Source organism: Chenopodium album, chromosome 17 (assembly GCF_948465745.1).
Source record: "Chenopodium album chromosome 17, dcCheAlbu1.1, whole genome shotgun sequence".
Lineage (NCBI taxonomy): Eukaryota > Viridiplantae > Streptophyta > Magnoliopsida > Caryophyllales > Amaranthaceae > Chenopodium > Chenopodium album.
Window position 1 is genome coordinate 7,774,015 of NC_137850.1, and position 14,082 is coordinate 7,788,096.

Below are 14,082 nucleotides of genomic sequence, written 5' to 3' on the forward strand. Positions count from 1 at the left end.
TCCACGATAAATTAGTGTGAACCAGGTTCATTTAAGAATTTGTGATTTTAGCTTGTTAATATTAATTGTAATTTTTTTAGGGCAATATTAATTGTAATTGATTTGTCAATAATTATTTTATTTCCATTTGAACTGAATACAATCATTATTCATTTATCTTTTCATATGAGGTAAATTACAGTGTGTATTATTGCATGTTAAGGAAACACCATTAGTCCTTCCGTAAATAAATACTTTCTTGAAATAGAAAATTCTCATAAATATATTTATGATTTTTTCACAATAAAATATACGTACGAAGGGCCTATTCTGATTTAGTGAACTGAACTGAACTGAATATTTTATGAGAGAAGCAAATTAGGAACTGAACTGATTGAAGCTAAATTGAACTGAGTTGAAATTAAGCTGAAGAGAACAGGCCCGAAGTATCAAGGATATCTAGTAAAAGAAACTTGCTTTAGTGTTAACTACGGAGTTAAAAAAAAAAAAAAAAAAAAAAAGTGAGGGATACTTCTAGTGGTTAGAGCTTCCTTCCTGGTTTCAAAAAAACTAAGGATCTGTTTTCGATTTACTGAAAACAACTGAATAAAATTAATTTGGGTTGAACTGAACTGAAATGAATAGAGTTGAAATGAATTGTTTACGAGAGAAGGAAATTAGAAACCAAACTAAAATAAAGTGAACTAATTGAAGTTGAAATGAACTAAATTAAAATTAAGCGGAATAGAATAGACCTTATTTTTGATAACTTTATTTGCTGAATTGCTCATGAGTTTTTGTTGAGAGTTGACAAATCATGTGTACCCATAATTCCAATATTTTAACAGTAATTGTACAACCGATACATGCAAAATCACCCCAATTGAAAACCTCGTTGGTTTGCATCGAAAGAAAAGGCAAACAATATTATAAAAATCCCGAATTAAGCGCCGCAATTCTATTAGATTTTGGGGTCTCTTTTTTCTCTCTCTTCATCTTTAAACCCACCACCGACTTCAATTGCAGTTCAAATTCCCCCAGAAACTTCCTCTTCCTTCATCTTTCACTCTCACACTTTCCTTCTTCTTCAATTCATTGACTCTCTTTCTCTCTCCTATAACAACAACCAATCTTCACTCTCAGATCTACTTCATTCCTTTCAATTCATTCTTCCAGTTTTACACAGATCTACAACAATGGCGTTTCAATGGCGACCCCTCTTTTTCTCTCTCCTCTTTCTCTCTCTTCACACCCACTTCGCTCTTTCCTCAGATCCCCCTTCTCCTTCTCCTTCCCCTCAACTCGCTGATTCCGACATTCTCTCTCCTCCTTCGTCTTCTCCTTCACCCACCATCTCTCTTCCTCCATCTTCCAACATTGCTTCACCTTCACCATCTCCTGCAAACGACGTCGTTTCCGATAACATTTCGTCTTCACCATCCCCCTCGCCGGAAACCTCATCGGATTCTCTCTCCTCGCCGGAAACATCCCCATCCACGTCACCATCTCCGTCAACCGGTGCCGCAGATGACGTTGCGAAAGTACAGAGTGAAGAAGCGAAGGAATCCTCTTCCGGCGGAATGAACGGCGGTCATAAAGCCGGAGTAGTCGTCGGAGTAATGGTTGGAGTTGCGGCGGTTGGTTGCGCTGGGTGGATTTACAAGAAGCGTCAAGATAATATTCGAAGAACTCAATATGGGTACAATGCAAGAACTACCATGATCTAAGAAATAGTATGAATATTATTCTTTGGATTTGATATTTGAAATTTAATTGTTTTTTTTTTAATATTGTTGATTAATATACAGTAGTAGGAGATTTTTGTTGTTCGTAATAGTATAATTAGAAACATTTATTTGATTTTTGGATTTATTAAATAAATTGTATGTTTCTATGATTGGATTTGGATGAATTATTATTGAACAGGGAGTCAAATATTATTAGATTTTGTTCAGATTATAGTCAATGTAGTGTATCACTGAGTATCTGTTTTTTGGTTTTTAGAATTATTGAATTAATATTATACAAGTAATATTTTAAATACTGTTTCAATGTTTTTTTTTTTTTAATTCCAGTGACTATAAAAAGAAAAATAATTAAAACATGAACTTTAGGTCCTGTTTGGCAAAAGTAGCGGTAGCGGGTAGCTTTTAGCGGTCGAGTAGCGGGTAGCTGTTAAGGTATGAGTGTTTGGCAAAAATAGCTGTTGCAATACCAAAATATATTAAAATTCATATAAATATTATATAAAATTAATAAAAATTTACCAAACGCTACCCGCTACTTCTAAACGCTACTATTTTTAACGTTTGAGAAAAGCTGCCTAAACGCTACCTCTATCGCTAACCGCTACTAAAATCGCTACCTTGCCAAACACTCTCAAATTTTTTCTAGTAGTGTTTTGACTGGTCAAAATGCTACCCGCTACCTCAAACGCTACTACCAAACAGGGCCTTAGAGACGAAGGTTTAACGAGAAATATTAGCGGATTCATATGAACATGTGAATTCATCCTTATCTTATTCGTTAAGTATTTCGTGAAGTGTAAAAGAAGTTTTGCCTGCAGTGTTTTTTTTTTATTTTTTTATTTTTTAATTTTTTTTAACTCCAGTATTTTTGATGGGGTTAAAAATAGAACCATAGAAGTAATGAACAAGGATTTTTGAATCACATGAAATATAAACATTCTCCGAAAAAAAAAAAAAAAAAAAAAAAAACAAAAAACCCTAAGAGATGGTTTATATAGTTAAGTGTAATTTTCAATCCTTTAAATTCGTTAAAAAAAAAAAAATCCTTTAAAAATCACCAATGTATCAATGACAGTTAAAAAGAGAGAATCATGATCAGTTAAAAAGATGGCAGTCTTGGAGAGAAAGGTAATAAAGTTTGATAATCAGATTTAATCACACATTTCCTTCATCATTTCTAGTTTAGCTCCAACTCTCCAAGGCCTACCCAACCGCCGTCACCACTCCCACAGAAGGTGCATTCCACACCTAAGTTGCTGTAAAACGCTCCAACACATGGCGTCTATCATATACGAGTATGCACTGACTACATTTGTTGTAATGAATCAATCAAGGGAAGAACATGGTCCATGACTTCCGGAGATCAGAGTTTCTTTGAAATCATCAAGATTAGCACTTTTAGCAGCATCCACCAAATTCTTGCATCCACATTCTCTTTGAAGGTCTCGTACAGCTGGGCCAAAATATAAGGCATGGTTCACTGTTTCCGGCGTATTTGAACACCAAGGACAATCGTCACATTCCATCAGGCGGCGCAGCTTGAGTAATGCACGAACAGGTAGAGATCCTGTATACACTTGCCAAAGAAAGTGACTTGACATTGACTTTAATTTGCTCAAACCCCCATGACAAATCCAAGAACAACAGACTACTTTGTACTGTCCAATGACAAATCCAAGTATTTATAACAGCCTACTCTGTACTCTTCGTTGTCAAATCAGAAATAAGGCTACAGATGATATGCAGAAGCTTTTTGTTGCTGGGTTCAAATAAGAAGCTATTATGCAAAATCACAATGTATAGCTAAAGTGGTGCCTAATGCCTAGGTATAAGGCCATAGGAGATGATCAATTCGCAAGCAACAAGGCATGGCCGTCGCTATGCATCTAACAGGTTAAAAAAGCTTAATCATAAAGCAAAACTCAGCACTAGCAGCAAAACTCTTACTTCGGTTTCTAGAAAACCAAACTTTTATATCAGTACAAGCTACTGTATTGGAGACTTTATGTACAATGTATTACAATCCAATAATCCAACTGGGGGGTAGTTTAAGTGGACACAAACATATCGTAAGGTCAAAATTTGTTAATCCACATTCTCATATACAGAAGTGTGTATGTGTAAAAAGAATGCATACTTAGCTTAATCACAGTATATTATGTAAGCACCACAATGTATGCGACTATTTTATCTTTGGAATGTTGTTTCAGGAATCTGATCAGGATTAATAACATGACCATGTATTTTCCCCCTTCGACCCAAGACACCTTGGCGAGATGTAGTGTGTGGTGCTGTCGGTAGCTGTATATTTGAGGGTATGGGGACTTCGCGAGAGTGTCCTGATATGCACAAAGCACCATAATCGTCTTGTTCCCAGTACACTTCTACCATCACACCTCTGGGATTTTCTGCTGATTCTGTTTCTGGTATCCCCACATATCGAGCCCCAACAGGTATCTGTTATATATGAAGCGAAAGGGTAAATAAGGTTAGGGGTCAGATTAAAAAAGCCTCTTTTGCTTCATATTATTAGATTTCCATGTGAATCAGACACAATTCGTTTATGGACATACCTCAACTGAAGTCTCGGATGTTGTCAGGTTTAAGGTGACCAATTTTCCCTCAGCAGCAGCACTTTCCATCTCTGCTTGTCTTGCAATATTTAAGAAAACTTCTTCCAGACTAGTAAGAGCAAGCTGGATATCAGCTATTTGAAATTCTGCTTCTCTTTCTTGTAGTTCTTCGAAAAACATCTGGTTAAATGAATAAATCAAAGGGGCATTAGCAACAAAGTAATTGCTGCAGCAACATTAGAAGAAGAAAGGAACTTGATGACTAAAAAGAAGAGAGGAATTTTACCGTCAATTGCTCCTCTTTTTTATGAGGAATTACAAAAGTCAGGAAGGATTTGCTCTCTTCTTTAGGCACTACACCCAGGTGCTGCAACAAAACAAGTAGAAATTTAGACACTAATAAGATCAACCATAGACAAGGAACTTTTGGATCTGTAACATACATCCTTAAAAAACCGCTTGACAGCCTCCTGGGAGTGATTCATATCACTAGAATCTCCTTCGATAGGGGTTCCATTAAGGTTCCCAACAAAGCTCACATTGGCTATGAAACCAGTTCCAAAGCGTGACTTCAATCTGATAGAAGTTCCAATGCATCGAAGTCTTCCTTTGGCCATGATTCCAATACGGTCACCCAGTATGTCAGCTTCTTCCATAGAGTGTGTAGTTAAAATAATGGCTCGCCCTCGTTTTGCATTTTCTATTATGTCCCACACATGCCTCCTGCTAATAGGATCCATACCAGTTGTCTGCATAAAAAAGAACTAATATATAGCTTATGTTTCATTCAAATATATGAATAACAAGTTCTGATGAATTGCATACATACAGGTTCATCCAGAATGATTAATTTAGGGTCACCAATAAGTGCGATTGCGACACTTAGACGGCGTTTCATTCCTCCACTGTAACTTGAAGCCCTCATTTTTGCAGCATTAGTTAGCCTCACTTCTGCTAACGAATCCTGAACAACCTGCATATCATATTTAAGTTGAAACTCTTATGAGTGAGTGACATCATTACCCTAATTAAGACCAAGGAATCAATCTTGGAGACTTATCATTGGCGGTGGATAGAATTTCATATCTAAAGTCTAGAGAAGTAAAGACAATGAAGTCAAGTTGGTTTGGCAAACATACCGTCAAAATTGTAGCACTGGGAAGACCTTTTATATTTGCAAAGAGGTTGAGGTGCTCTTGACCAGTCAATTCATCCCAAAGAATATCAAACTAGAATGCAAAAAAAGGGGGCAATCAGTTGCTTAACTAGAGCTTAATAGATTTTAGCTGTCATCCTGTTTGACTACTCAAATTGTAAAATCATACAGTATCAGAAGACTACCTGAGGACACACGCCTATTATTCTGCGAATATTAGACATGCCAACAGAGCTTCGAATGGAATTACCATGGATCAATGCTGTGGATCAACAATAATTGTGAGATTAATATAGTTATAGAAAAGAAATTTAAAACAGAAAGTACAGATTCTCAAACAAACTGTTACCATCTCCACTGGTCACTGGTGAAATTCCAGTCAAGCAATTGATAGCAGTAGTTTTACCAGCTCCATTGGGACCCAAAAGACAAAATAGCTGATCCTTAGCAAGATTCACCCATAAGCCCTGGAAAAATCGACATATAAGGTATTCTTGTTTTGTATACAAATATTTAAACAGCAAAATATTTTTATCAGCAGCAACTTGACAATTCATGGCCTCCTCATAAAATGACACTATGTAATTTGAACAAAATTATACGGAGTATTACTGTAAGGTTTTCAGACCAAGGAACACAATGGAAAAAGTTAAAATTAATAGAAATTTCAGCTCAAATTTCCTAGTTCTTTATGGGACACATTTCCCTATTTAAAGCAGGCAAACCTTAATGAGAATAATTAATATAGCATATGCTTTGTTTTGTCTTTTGTCCATTCTGATGTAGCATACTGGATTAGTTTTGTCTAACAAAGCAACTGCAAGATTGTTTACCCTGAGAGCATGGTAAGGAGGAGTCCTTTTGCATTTACAGCATCCAAGACTTGTTGATCCGGGATACACCTTTGCAAGGCCACGTATTTGGACTGCAACATTTGAATCAACAACACCTTCGTTTGCTTGCTGTTTAACATTGTTCTCCTCTTGAAGAACATCCTCATCATCAGGAGTTACATGCTCAAGCTGTGAGGACGAACTAAAGCAGGTACAGATGCCACCCTCTGATGCATCCATGTTAAGTGCAGTAATTAGTTTATTGAAAAAAGCTACTAGTCTGATATATTTTTATTTTTTTTAGAAAACTAGTATGATATATTAAATTAGGAGAACTTGAGAAAAGAGTAAAAGGAAAGGACATGACTTGCTACCTTGTGCCTTGCTTCCACCTTTGCCTGTCCAATATCCAGGATACAAGAAGTAGAACACTGATTTCCTTACTCCATAGGGGTTCGGAATAATATTGTCAAAGTAAAGAGCCAAAACAAACCACATAAAAAACGTCCCTGACAGCCATATGAAGACATCGTTCTGTCACGAGATGGCAGTACTTAATGATTAGCAGTCCACTAAGCAAGGATGGGAATATTTGAAAATGACAAAAAGGATAAGAATCACATTAAAGGATATAAAAGGGAGATAAATTTAATAGAATTTATAAATATGTAGGATAAAACTCACCATTGTTAAAATACATTCATCATCGTTAGGTGGACATTTTGTCCTTCCACTCCAGCTCATTCCAGGGTCTTGAGGTGTACTAGTTGCATCTGTGAGCATCTGGATACCCTTGGCTAGCAAATTTGGAGGGTAGAAGGACCATATGACTCTGTATGTTTGTGAGAACATTTTACTGTATGGGAACCCAAATGCTGTCACAATCTGCACAATATGAAATAACGTCAGTAAACAAGTCTATTGGTTTCCCTGGCTTTTAACCAAGAACTCTCAAAAGAAATTAGAGAAACTAGCCTGGGTGATTAAGCCGATAATAAAGTTGTAGAATCCTATATTTGTAGCTGAAGATGACCGGCTAATGAAGGCTGATAGCGCAAATGCAAAGGCAGTCTGAAGTAAGTTTAGCAAAGATCAGAGAAGAGGTCAGTGGATGAAAAAAAAAGTAGTATAACAGAATGACGCTACAGAGTTTTTGAACATTTTATATTATGTAATCCAAAATCAACTGTGAATTTAAAACTGGTCAATCAACAAAAGAAACAAAGAGCTTACCATGTTCAATTGGAAAAGAAAGAACACAAGGAATAAGATCGCAAAATTGTTGTGCAAGAAAAAATCAAACTGAAACATCATCCCAAATAGTACGATGAAAATTGATGAAACAACAACAAGAAGTCCCTCCCAAGCTAGCCATGACAGCCAGTACGCAGTATCATACAGACCCATCATACTCATCACCTGAAAAGGCACAAAATGTATTAGACATAGAATCTTCAGTGTACTGCAAAAATGTTCCTATAAAAATCTGTTTCATTTAAACTGCAGAAAATAAAGGGAAATAACCTCTCTAAGTTTTAATTCTTTCTCCATCACCAGGGAGCTCAATTGGAATACAAAACCAAACATGGCAACTGCAAGGAAAAAGACTGGACCGATAGTGGCAATGGTGGAGAAGGGGTCATCTGGAGGATGAGCAAATTCTGTCAAGCCTACTGTCCAGCTAAAGTTCGGATCTGCCCAAGCAAGAAATCCAGGAAAAAGGCAGCATTGGTTAAACATAAAAAGAATCAGAAAAGAGATAGGATCCTGAAGAGTATCAGAAAATAGAGGATACCTCCAATAAGAAACCTTGCTATCTCTCGTTCTGCAGCAATCTGAAGTGGAACCTGAAACTTGAAGGTAGGATCTTCATACCTCCCTCGTTTTTGTACTTGTGTAGAATTAGTTTGAACACCATAGCTTATTATGGTCGCATTTTGTTCTACAAAATGCAGTGCTCCTGGGCAGTACATTGGGTTGCTAAGAAGCCATGCATCAACCTCAGCTTCTGTTGCAAAGGACTTAACCTGCATAAGCAAGCGCGAATCAGAGACTTTATCATTGAGCATGAATGGGAAAGTTTTTTGATTTGCAAGTTTCATTTCTCTCTTCAGCTGTCCTTTTTCACTTCATTTAATTAATGTAAATTTCAGACTGCAGCATCCATGCTTTATAGCGGAAAAGTCATATGCCAATAAATTATACGAGTACTATCTTGAGCTTAGCATTTTGCTTCTGCTACATACTGCAGAAGCCTGTATTCCCATGTTATAATCTTTGATAATACTTTAGCTTAAGATCTCAGATAATTCAACCAGCAGTAATCATGATGCAAGTGCAACTGAATTCATAAGAAATAAAACAAGGCGAGCTCAATGTTACATTTCTTATGTTAAACAGCCACAGCAATGCCTCTACCAACTTGCAAGAAAAAGAAAAAAAAATCCCTTCTCTGATCAAATTGGTCTAGAAAATGCCAGTCAACCGATTCTTAAATCTTAATGCAGTCATATTGAGGGCCTATTGTCGATTAACTTATTATGATAAATTGATTGATTTTATTTAGCTCGAGTCAAGTAATTTCGAGTGCAATAAGGTTCAATGTTTTATATCATACTTCGTATCAATTAAATATTAATACGACGCTATTTGTTTATATCTATGAAGTATATTATTTTAAAAAGAATTATGATCAACAAGAGACCTTGAACACCTCATTCATTTCTTAAGTTACATCCACTTAACAATTTTAGATTTAATATCTTGAAAATTGGAACAAAAAAAAACTAAAAATAAAGAATGATTCATAAACAGTATCACAGTAGCATTGTGAAAGTGAGGAATAGATCAAGTAGTTGGAGCTTCCCTCCCGATTCCAGGTGATCCTGGGATCGATACTCATCACCATCCTTGTAGCTTTCTAAACACAAAAAAAATATACAGTAGCATTTTCTAAATTCTTATGCATAACCTTTAAAATTGTTAACCACCAAAGGTAAAAAAAATAAGGGCATGTATGACATTTTTTCACTCTATGCACAATGTAAGATGCAATGTATGTCATATTTTTACCAAATCAACACATCATCACGCCAAAATACGTAGAAGAACTACTCCTAACCTTCTACCAATTCAATAATCGGTTAAATTACACTATCAACGTAACTATCAATTCCGAAAAAAAAAACCCGTACCTTAGAAGGGGAAATAGGACGGCCAGGATTATTAGCCATGATTCTGGAAACAATACGTCTGACATTAGGACTTGAGTCACCGCTATAAACGAAGTCATAACAAGGGAGTTTGATGAAGAACTTGTCTTCACAAGGCGGAATCGGTGGCGAAACAAGGGGCTTCGGATCGAGAAGATTCTGGAAATTAGTGGTGTTCTTGAACTGGGCATCGAATGCTTTTTGGATACAGAACATCAAGAAGATGAAAACTAATGAAGAAAATAGTTGGAGAATTGTTGCCCATTTATGACGCCATGAAAGCAATGCGTTTTTACAGAATAATGATTTCAATTGCTGTAATAATAATGGAATCCCCTTTTGTAATTCCATTATTATTACTCCGTATTAGTAAAACGGGGTCGCGTTCGTGTTTGTGTTTTGTTTAGAGGATTTGGATTGGTGTAATTAGCAATGAAATGGAATCCCTTTGTAATTCCGTTGATACTGTTCTGTATTCGTTCTGTGTGGTAACAGAAATTTGATATTGGATTGTTTTGTTTGGATTGGTTGGGATTTTGAATAAGTTTGGGTTTTAACAAAAAAAAAAAATACAGATTCGGATTGACTTTTTGACTGTAGGAAAGGAACGGGGTACCATAGAAATTTCATAGGAAGGGAGTTGCGTGTTTTCCTTTGTTTTGTGAAGGCGCGTTGGAATGGCTATTTTTAAGGTTGTGAACTCTTTTTTCTTTTTGAAAATTTTGTCTAGAACTACTCTAAAGATAGGATAGGGTCATTTGTAAATAATTAACCCTTTTTTTGTTCTTTCTTTTTTTTTTTTTAAAAACTACCCATAAGTTACAAAACGTTTGGGTAGTACTATTTATTAACGTTTTTCGTCCAATTATGACGTTATTGGGTTTACTTTTTCCACTTAATTAACTCCCCTAATTACCTTCTCTCTCCTCCCTAATAAACTTCCCCTCCATTTTCACTCAAAAATCCAAAAGAACATACTCAATCAATTGAACACAAATTCTCAATCATTCAAGTAATGTTTCACACTTTCCTTTTAATTCATTGTTTATTGTATTTGTTTACAAGTTTTAATTGAACGCAATTATCATAATTAGGGTGTTAATTAGGGATTCATATTAGGGTTTATGGGCTCAAATAAATTTGGGGGTTTTAATTTCTAGGGTTTAGGGGTTCAATTGAGTTCTAGGTTTCGGTTATTTTGACTTTGAGATTGAATTCAATTGCATTTCAATTACTAATTGGTCATTGTAATTAGTAGGATGTCTAATTGGCCATTGTAATTGATAGGATGTCTAAATTTGGGGGTTTTAATTTCTAGGATTTAGGGGAAGTTAATTAGGGAAGAGAGAGAAGGTAATTAGGGGAGTTAATTAAGTGGAAAAAGTGAAAAAGTGGACCCCATTAACGTTCTTTTGGACGAAAAACGTTAATGTGTAGTGTTATCCAAATTTTTCTTAACTTCTGAGTAATTCTTAACAAATTAAAAAAAAAAAAAAAAACGATAGTTGTTCACAAATGACCCTATCTTTAGGGTAGTACTGGACAAAATTTCCTTTCTTTTTTTATGGTAAAGGTTGTAAACTCAAGAATAATGTTTTTATTTATATATTTTTTTTTTTTATTATTTTTTTTAATAAGATCAGGAATAATAATGTTGTAAGTATATACAATATATGTTTTCAATTGTGCATATTTGTGCCATTTGACTATATTTTATTAATGAAGTTTTTTATACAAGTGATTTTCAGTTGTGCAAATTGAGAATAAAAAAATCAATAGGTGTAAAAAATAAAGATGAATGACAATGTGTATAGAAGGAATATAAAATTGAAACGATAATATGTAGGGGTTTTGCCAAAATAAAATGTAGAATTGAATGAAGTATAACAAAATGAAGGATGTCAATAAGCCGATACGCTCGTGAACTAGCTCGATCAAAGTTTATTGATTAGTATATAAACGAGTTTGAACATTAATTCGATTGTTTCCCAAGAATGTTGGGTGAGCTGAATGGCTCATGAATTGACTGGTTCCAAGCAGATTATTTTAAACCTCGTTAAGTAAATTAATCAAGCTCGAACAACTACGTGCTCGACTTATTTAGGGCCTGTTATAATTACCCTATTTTCACTAATATATATTAGATCTAGATCTAATAAGTTCAATAAGTTTAGATATAAAAAGTTTTGTAAAAATAAGTTCTTGGTAGGGTTATTCAAGTTCAAAATACTACTAACATTGGTTTAATAAGCTCCAATAGATTTAGATTAGTTCATATAAATATAAGGAATAAAAGTTTCTTGAACAAACAACTACCAAAAGAATTGGCTCAACCTCTCAAGTGGTAATAAGCACCTTGATACCACTTAAGCTAAGGAAGGTCGATCATAGCTCAAGCTTCACCGCTGTATGCAGAAATTTTTGTTGGGAGACTTACCCACCATAAACTAGGTGTATACATATAACACGGGAGCTAAGCTTTGATAAACCAGATGGTTTTTCTAAAAAAAGGTGTTGAACAAACAAAAAAGGATAACTCTACTTATTAATAAACATGCATGTATGGTTAATTTGAACTTTTATCCCATTTATAATCAACTCCAAAACTAACAAAACCTAGCTAATGTAAAGAGTTAACTATATAGTTCTAACTTCCTATACTTCCCTTGTAATATTGAGCACCTCCCCTTCCCTTGTATTCCTATATTTTCCTTGTAATATATACTCTAGTATTTAGCTTACACGAGTACACCGCTACACCACCAAACATAGAAAGATATGCGCAACTTGAACCCTTCTAAAGAGGTGGATGGACATTAATACTAGTATTATCCTCATAACACTTTGAAGATTATCATTAAATTAAAGCAACCTATGCAACTTTGCATTGTTCGGAGCTTGAACTTGAGTTAGTTAGCTAATGGAATTTCTTCTAATTAAGACTCAAAAAAGTGAACAACTCTCTTTCCATTCTAAGTCCATTTATTAAATTCTTGATGTCGTCAATCAAATTATTTTCTTCTATTTCATGGAAAGAAGATTCATTATAAATTCGTTGCAAAATTTTGTGATACATGAGCAAGCAAAAGACCACGGACCTAATGTAATTTTAAATATATATTCAATAAATTTTTAATATTTATTTTAAAAAAAACTAGTCGAAAGACCTTATAATCATCATTATTCATTAGTTTGATTATATATATACAATATAATAGAACTTTAGAAGTTAAGCTAATGAAGAACATGAAATTTCGGGCTATGCTCATCATTCAGAATCATCATGCAACTTTGAGTAAAGTTTGATTTGTTTGAACAACATTAGCATTACACTTTAACATGTCACGTAACAAAATTGAGAGCAGGAAACTCCAACCCTGGAATATTCTCGCACATGTAACTGTCACAAAACTAACAACGAGGCTGAAAAGATACAATTTTTAATTAAATTAAGAAAGAAACTACTGTTTGTTGTTTTCTCAAATTAGAACGCATTTCAGAAAATAAATTAATTTGTAGTACGCGGAATTATTAAGCTGTGGAATAGCACTATCCTTCTTGTTCTCGTAAAGTCTTACACTCTTATGTAGTACGATTATATAATAATATTGAATTTTGGTCTAAGTCAAACTAAGATCTCAATTTAATAAAATACTAGTTGGTAGTACAAAGTTGTTCTCAAAAATAGTTGGAACTAAAATTTTAAATTTATAATTAAGGCCTGTGCTTAGATATGCTCATAAGCAAAGTTCATGTCATTACGCAATGACTTACGTAGTTGCATAGTCGTGTCATTTAAAATATATGTTTAATTAGATATTCATTGAATCGATTTAGTGAAATTTTATATGATACAACTATGCAACTTGTGTGTTGATGAAGGAATATGGTGTATCATCAAAGTTATTGGGAGTTCGATCCTCACCCCTACCCCCCACCCCAATTCTTGTGATAGAGTGGGAAGACTCTCTCGTATTATACCGATTAAATTTTTTTTTTTAAATTCATGCAATAAATCAATAATTTAAAATCATACGTCATAAACTCATGATACACTATTACATACATTGATATCTCCTTCATCAAATAGTATTTAGTTTAGTGGTGAAAATAAATTATATCTCATAACTTAATATTTTGGGATCAATCCCTATTACGAGCGCTTAATTTGGAGTAGTGATTCTTAATCCTCAAAGAACTTTATCTGCTTAATCCGATTTGAGTTGATTTGGGTAAAATTATGATATGCTTTAAAACTTTTTTTTGGAGATGATTTACTCGTTCTAAAGTTGTTAACATGTTTTAATTTCATGGTCAATGATCACGGAATTGTAATAATCTTTCTATCGTCATACTTAATCAGTGAGTTTGACTTCAACTTAAAAGGAAAGTTCCTTCGTTTCACATTCCTAAGTAATAAGATAACAAATTAATAAATCGTTAATAATTCGATAATAGGACAAAAAGAAGAAGCCCCGCCATTATTCAATACGAGTATTCGTTTGTGCAATGAAATGTTAACGTATGAATATAAATAAAGTGAACATGAATATATTAATAAAGTTAGTACGAGTACATTTA

General features: G+C 34.4%; 2 protein-coding genes across 2 annotated transcripts; one reads left to right on the forward strand and one right to left on the reverse strand.

Moving 5' to 3' along the window:
- The first annotated feature begins 968 nt into the window (after positions 1 to 968).
- Positions 969 to 1,939, forward strand: LOC145587538 (uncharacterized). The gene has a single exon (XM_081644272.1). It carries the CDS (start codon positions 1,176 to 1,178, stop codon positions 1,704 to 1,706), a length of 531 nt encoding a protein of 176 aa, XP_081500398.1. The 5' UTR covers positions 969 to 1,175; the 3' UTR covers positions 1,707 to 1,939.
- A 1,548-nt stretch (positions 1,940 to 3,487) lies between these two features.
- Positions 3,488 to 10,086, reverse strand: LOC145587539 (ABC transporter A family member 2-like). The gene is made up of 16 exons (XM_081644273.1): positions 9,484 to 10,086; positions 8,085 to 8,316; positions 7,814 to 7,983; positions 7,523 to 7,708; positions 7,265 to 7,360; positions 6,974 to 7,174; positions 6,664 to 6,823; positions 6,290 to 6,516; positions 5,806 to 5,923; positions 5,642 to 5,718; positions 5,440 to 5,529; positions 5,130 to 5,273; positions 4,744 to 5,049; positions 4,587 to 4,667; positions 4,301 to 4,480; positions 3,488 to 4,184 (listed from the first exon to the last, which is right to left on the reverse strand). The coding sequence occupies exons 1-16, from the start codon at positions 9,850 to 9,852 to the stop codon at positions 3,915 to 3,917; spliced, it is 2,907 nt and encodes a 968-aa protein (XP_081500399.1). The 5' UTR covers positions 9,853 to 10,086; the 3' UTR covers positions 3,488 to 3,914.
- Between the last annotated feature and the right edge of the window lie 3,996 nt (positions 10,087 to 14,082).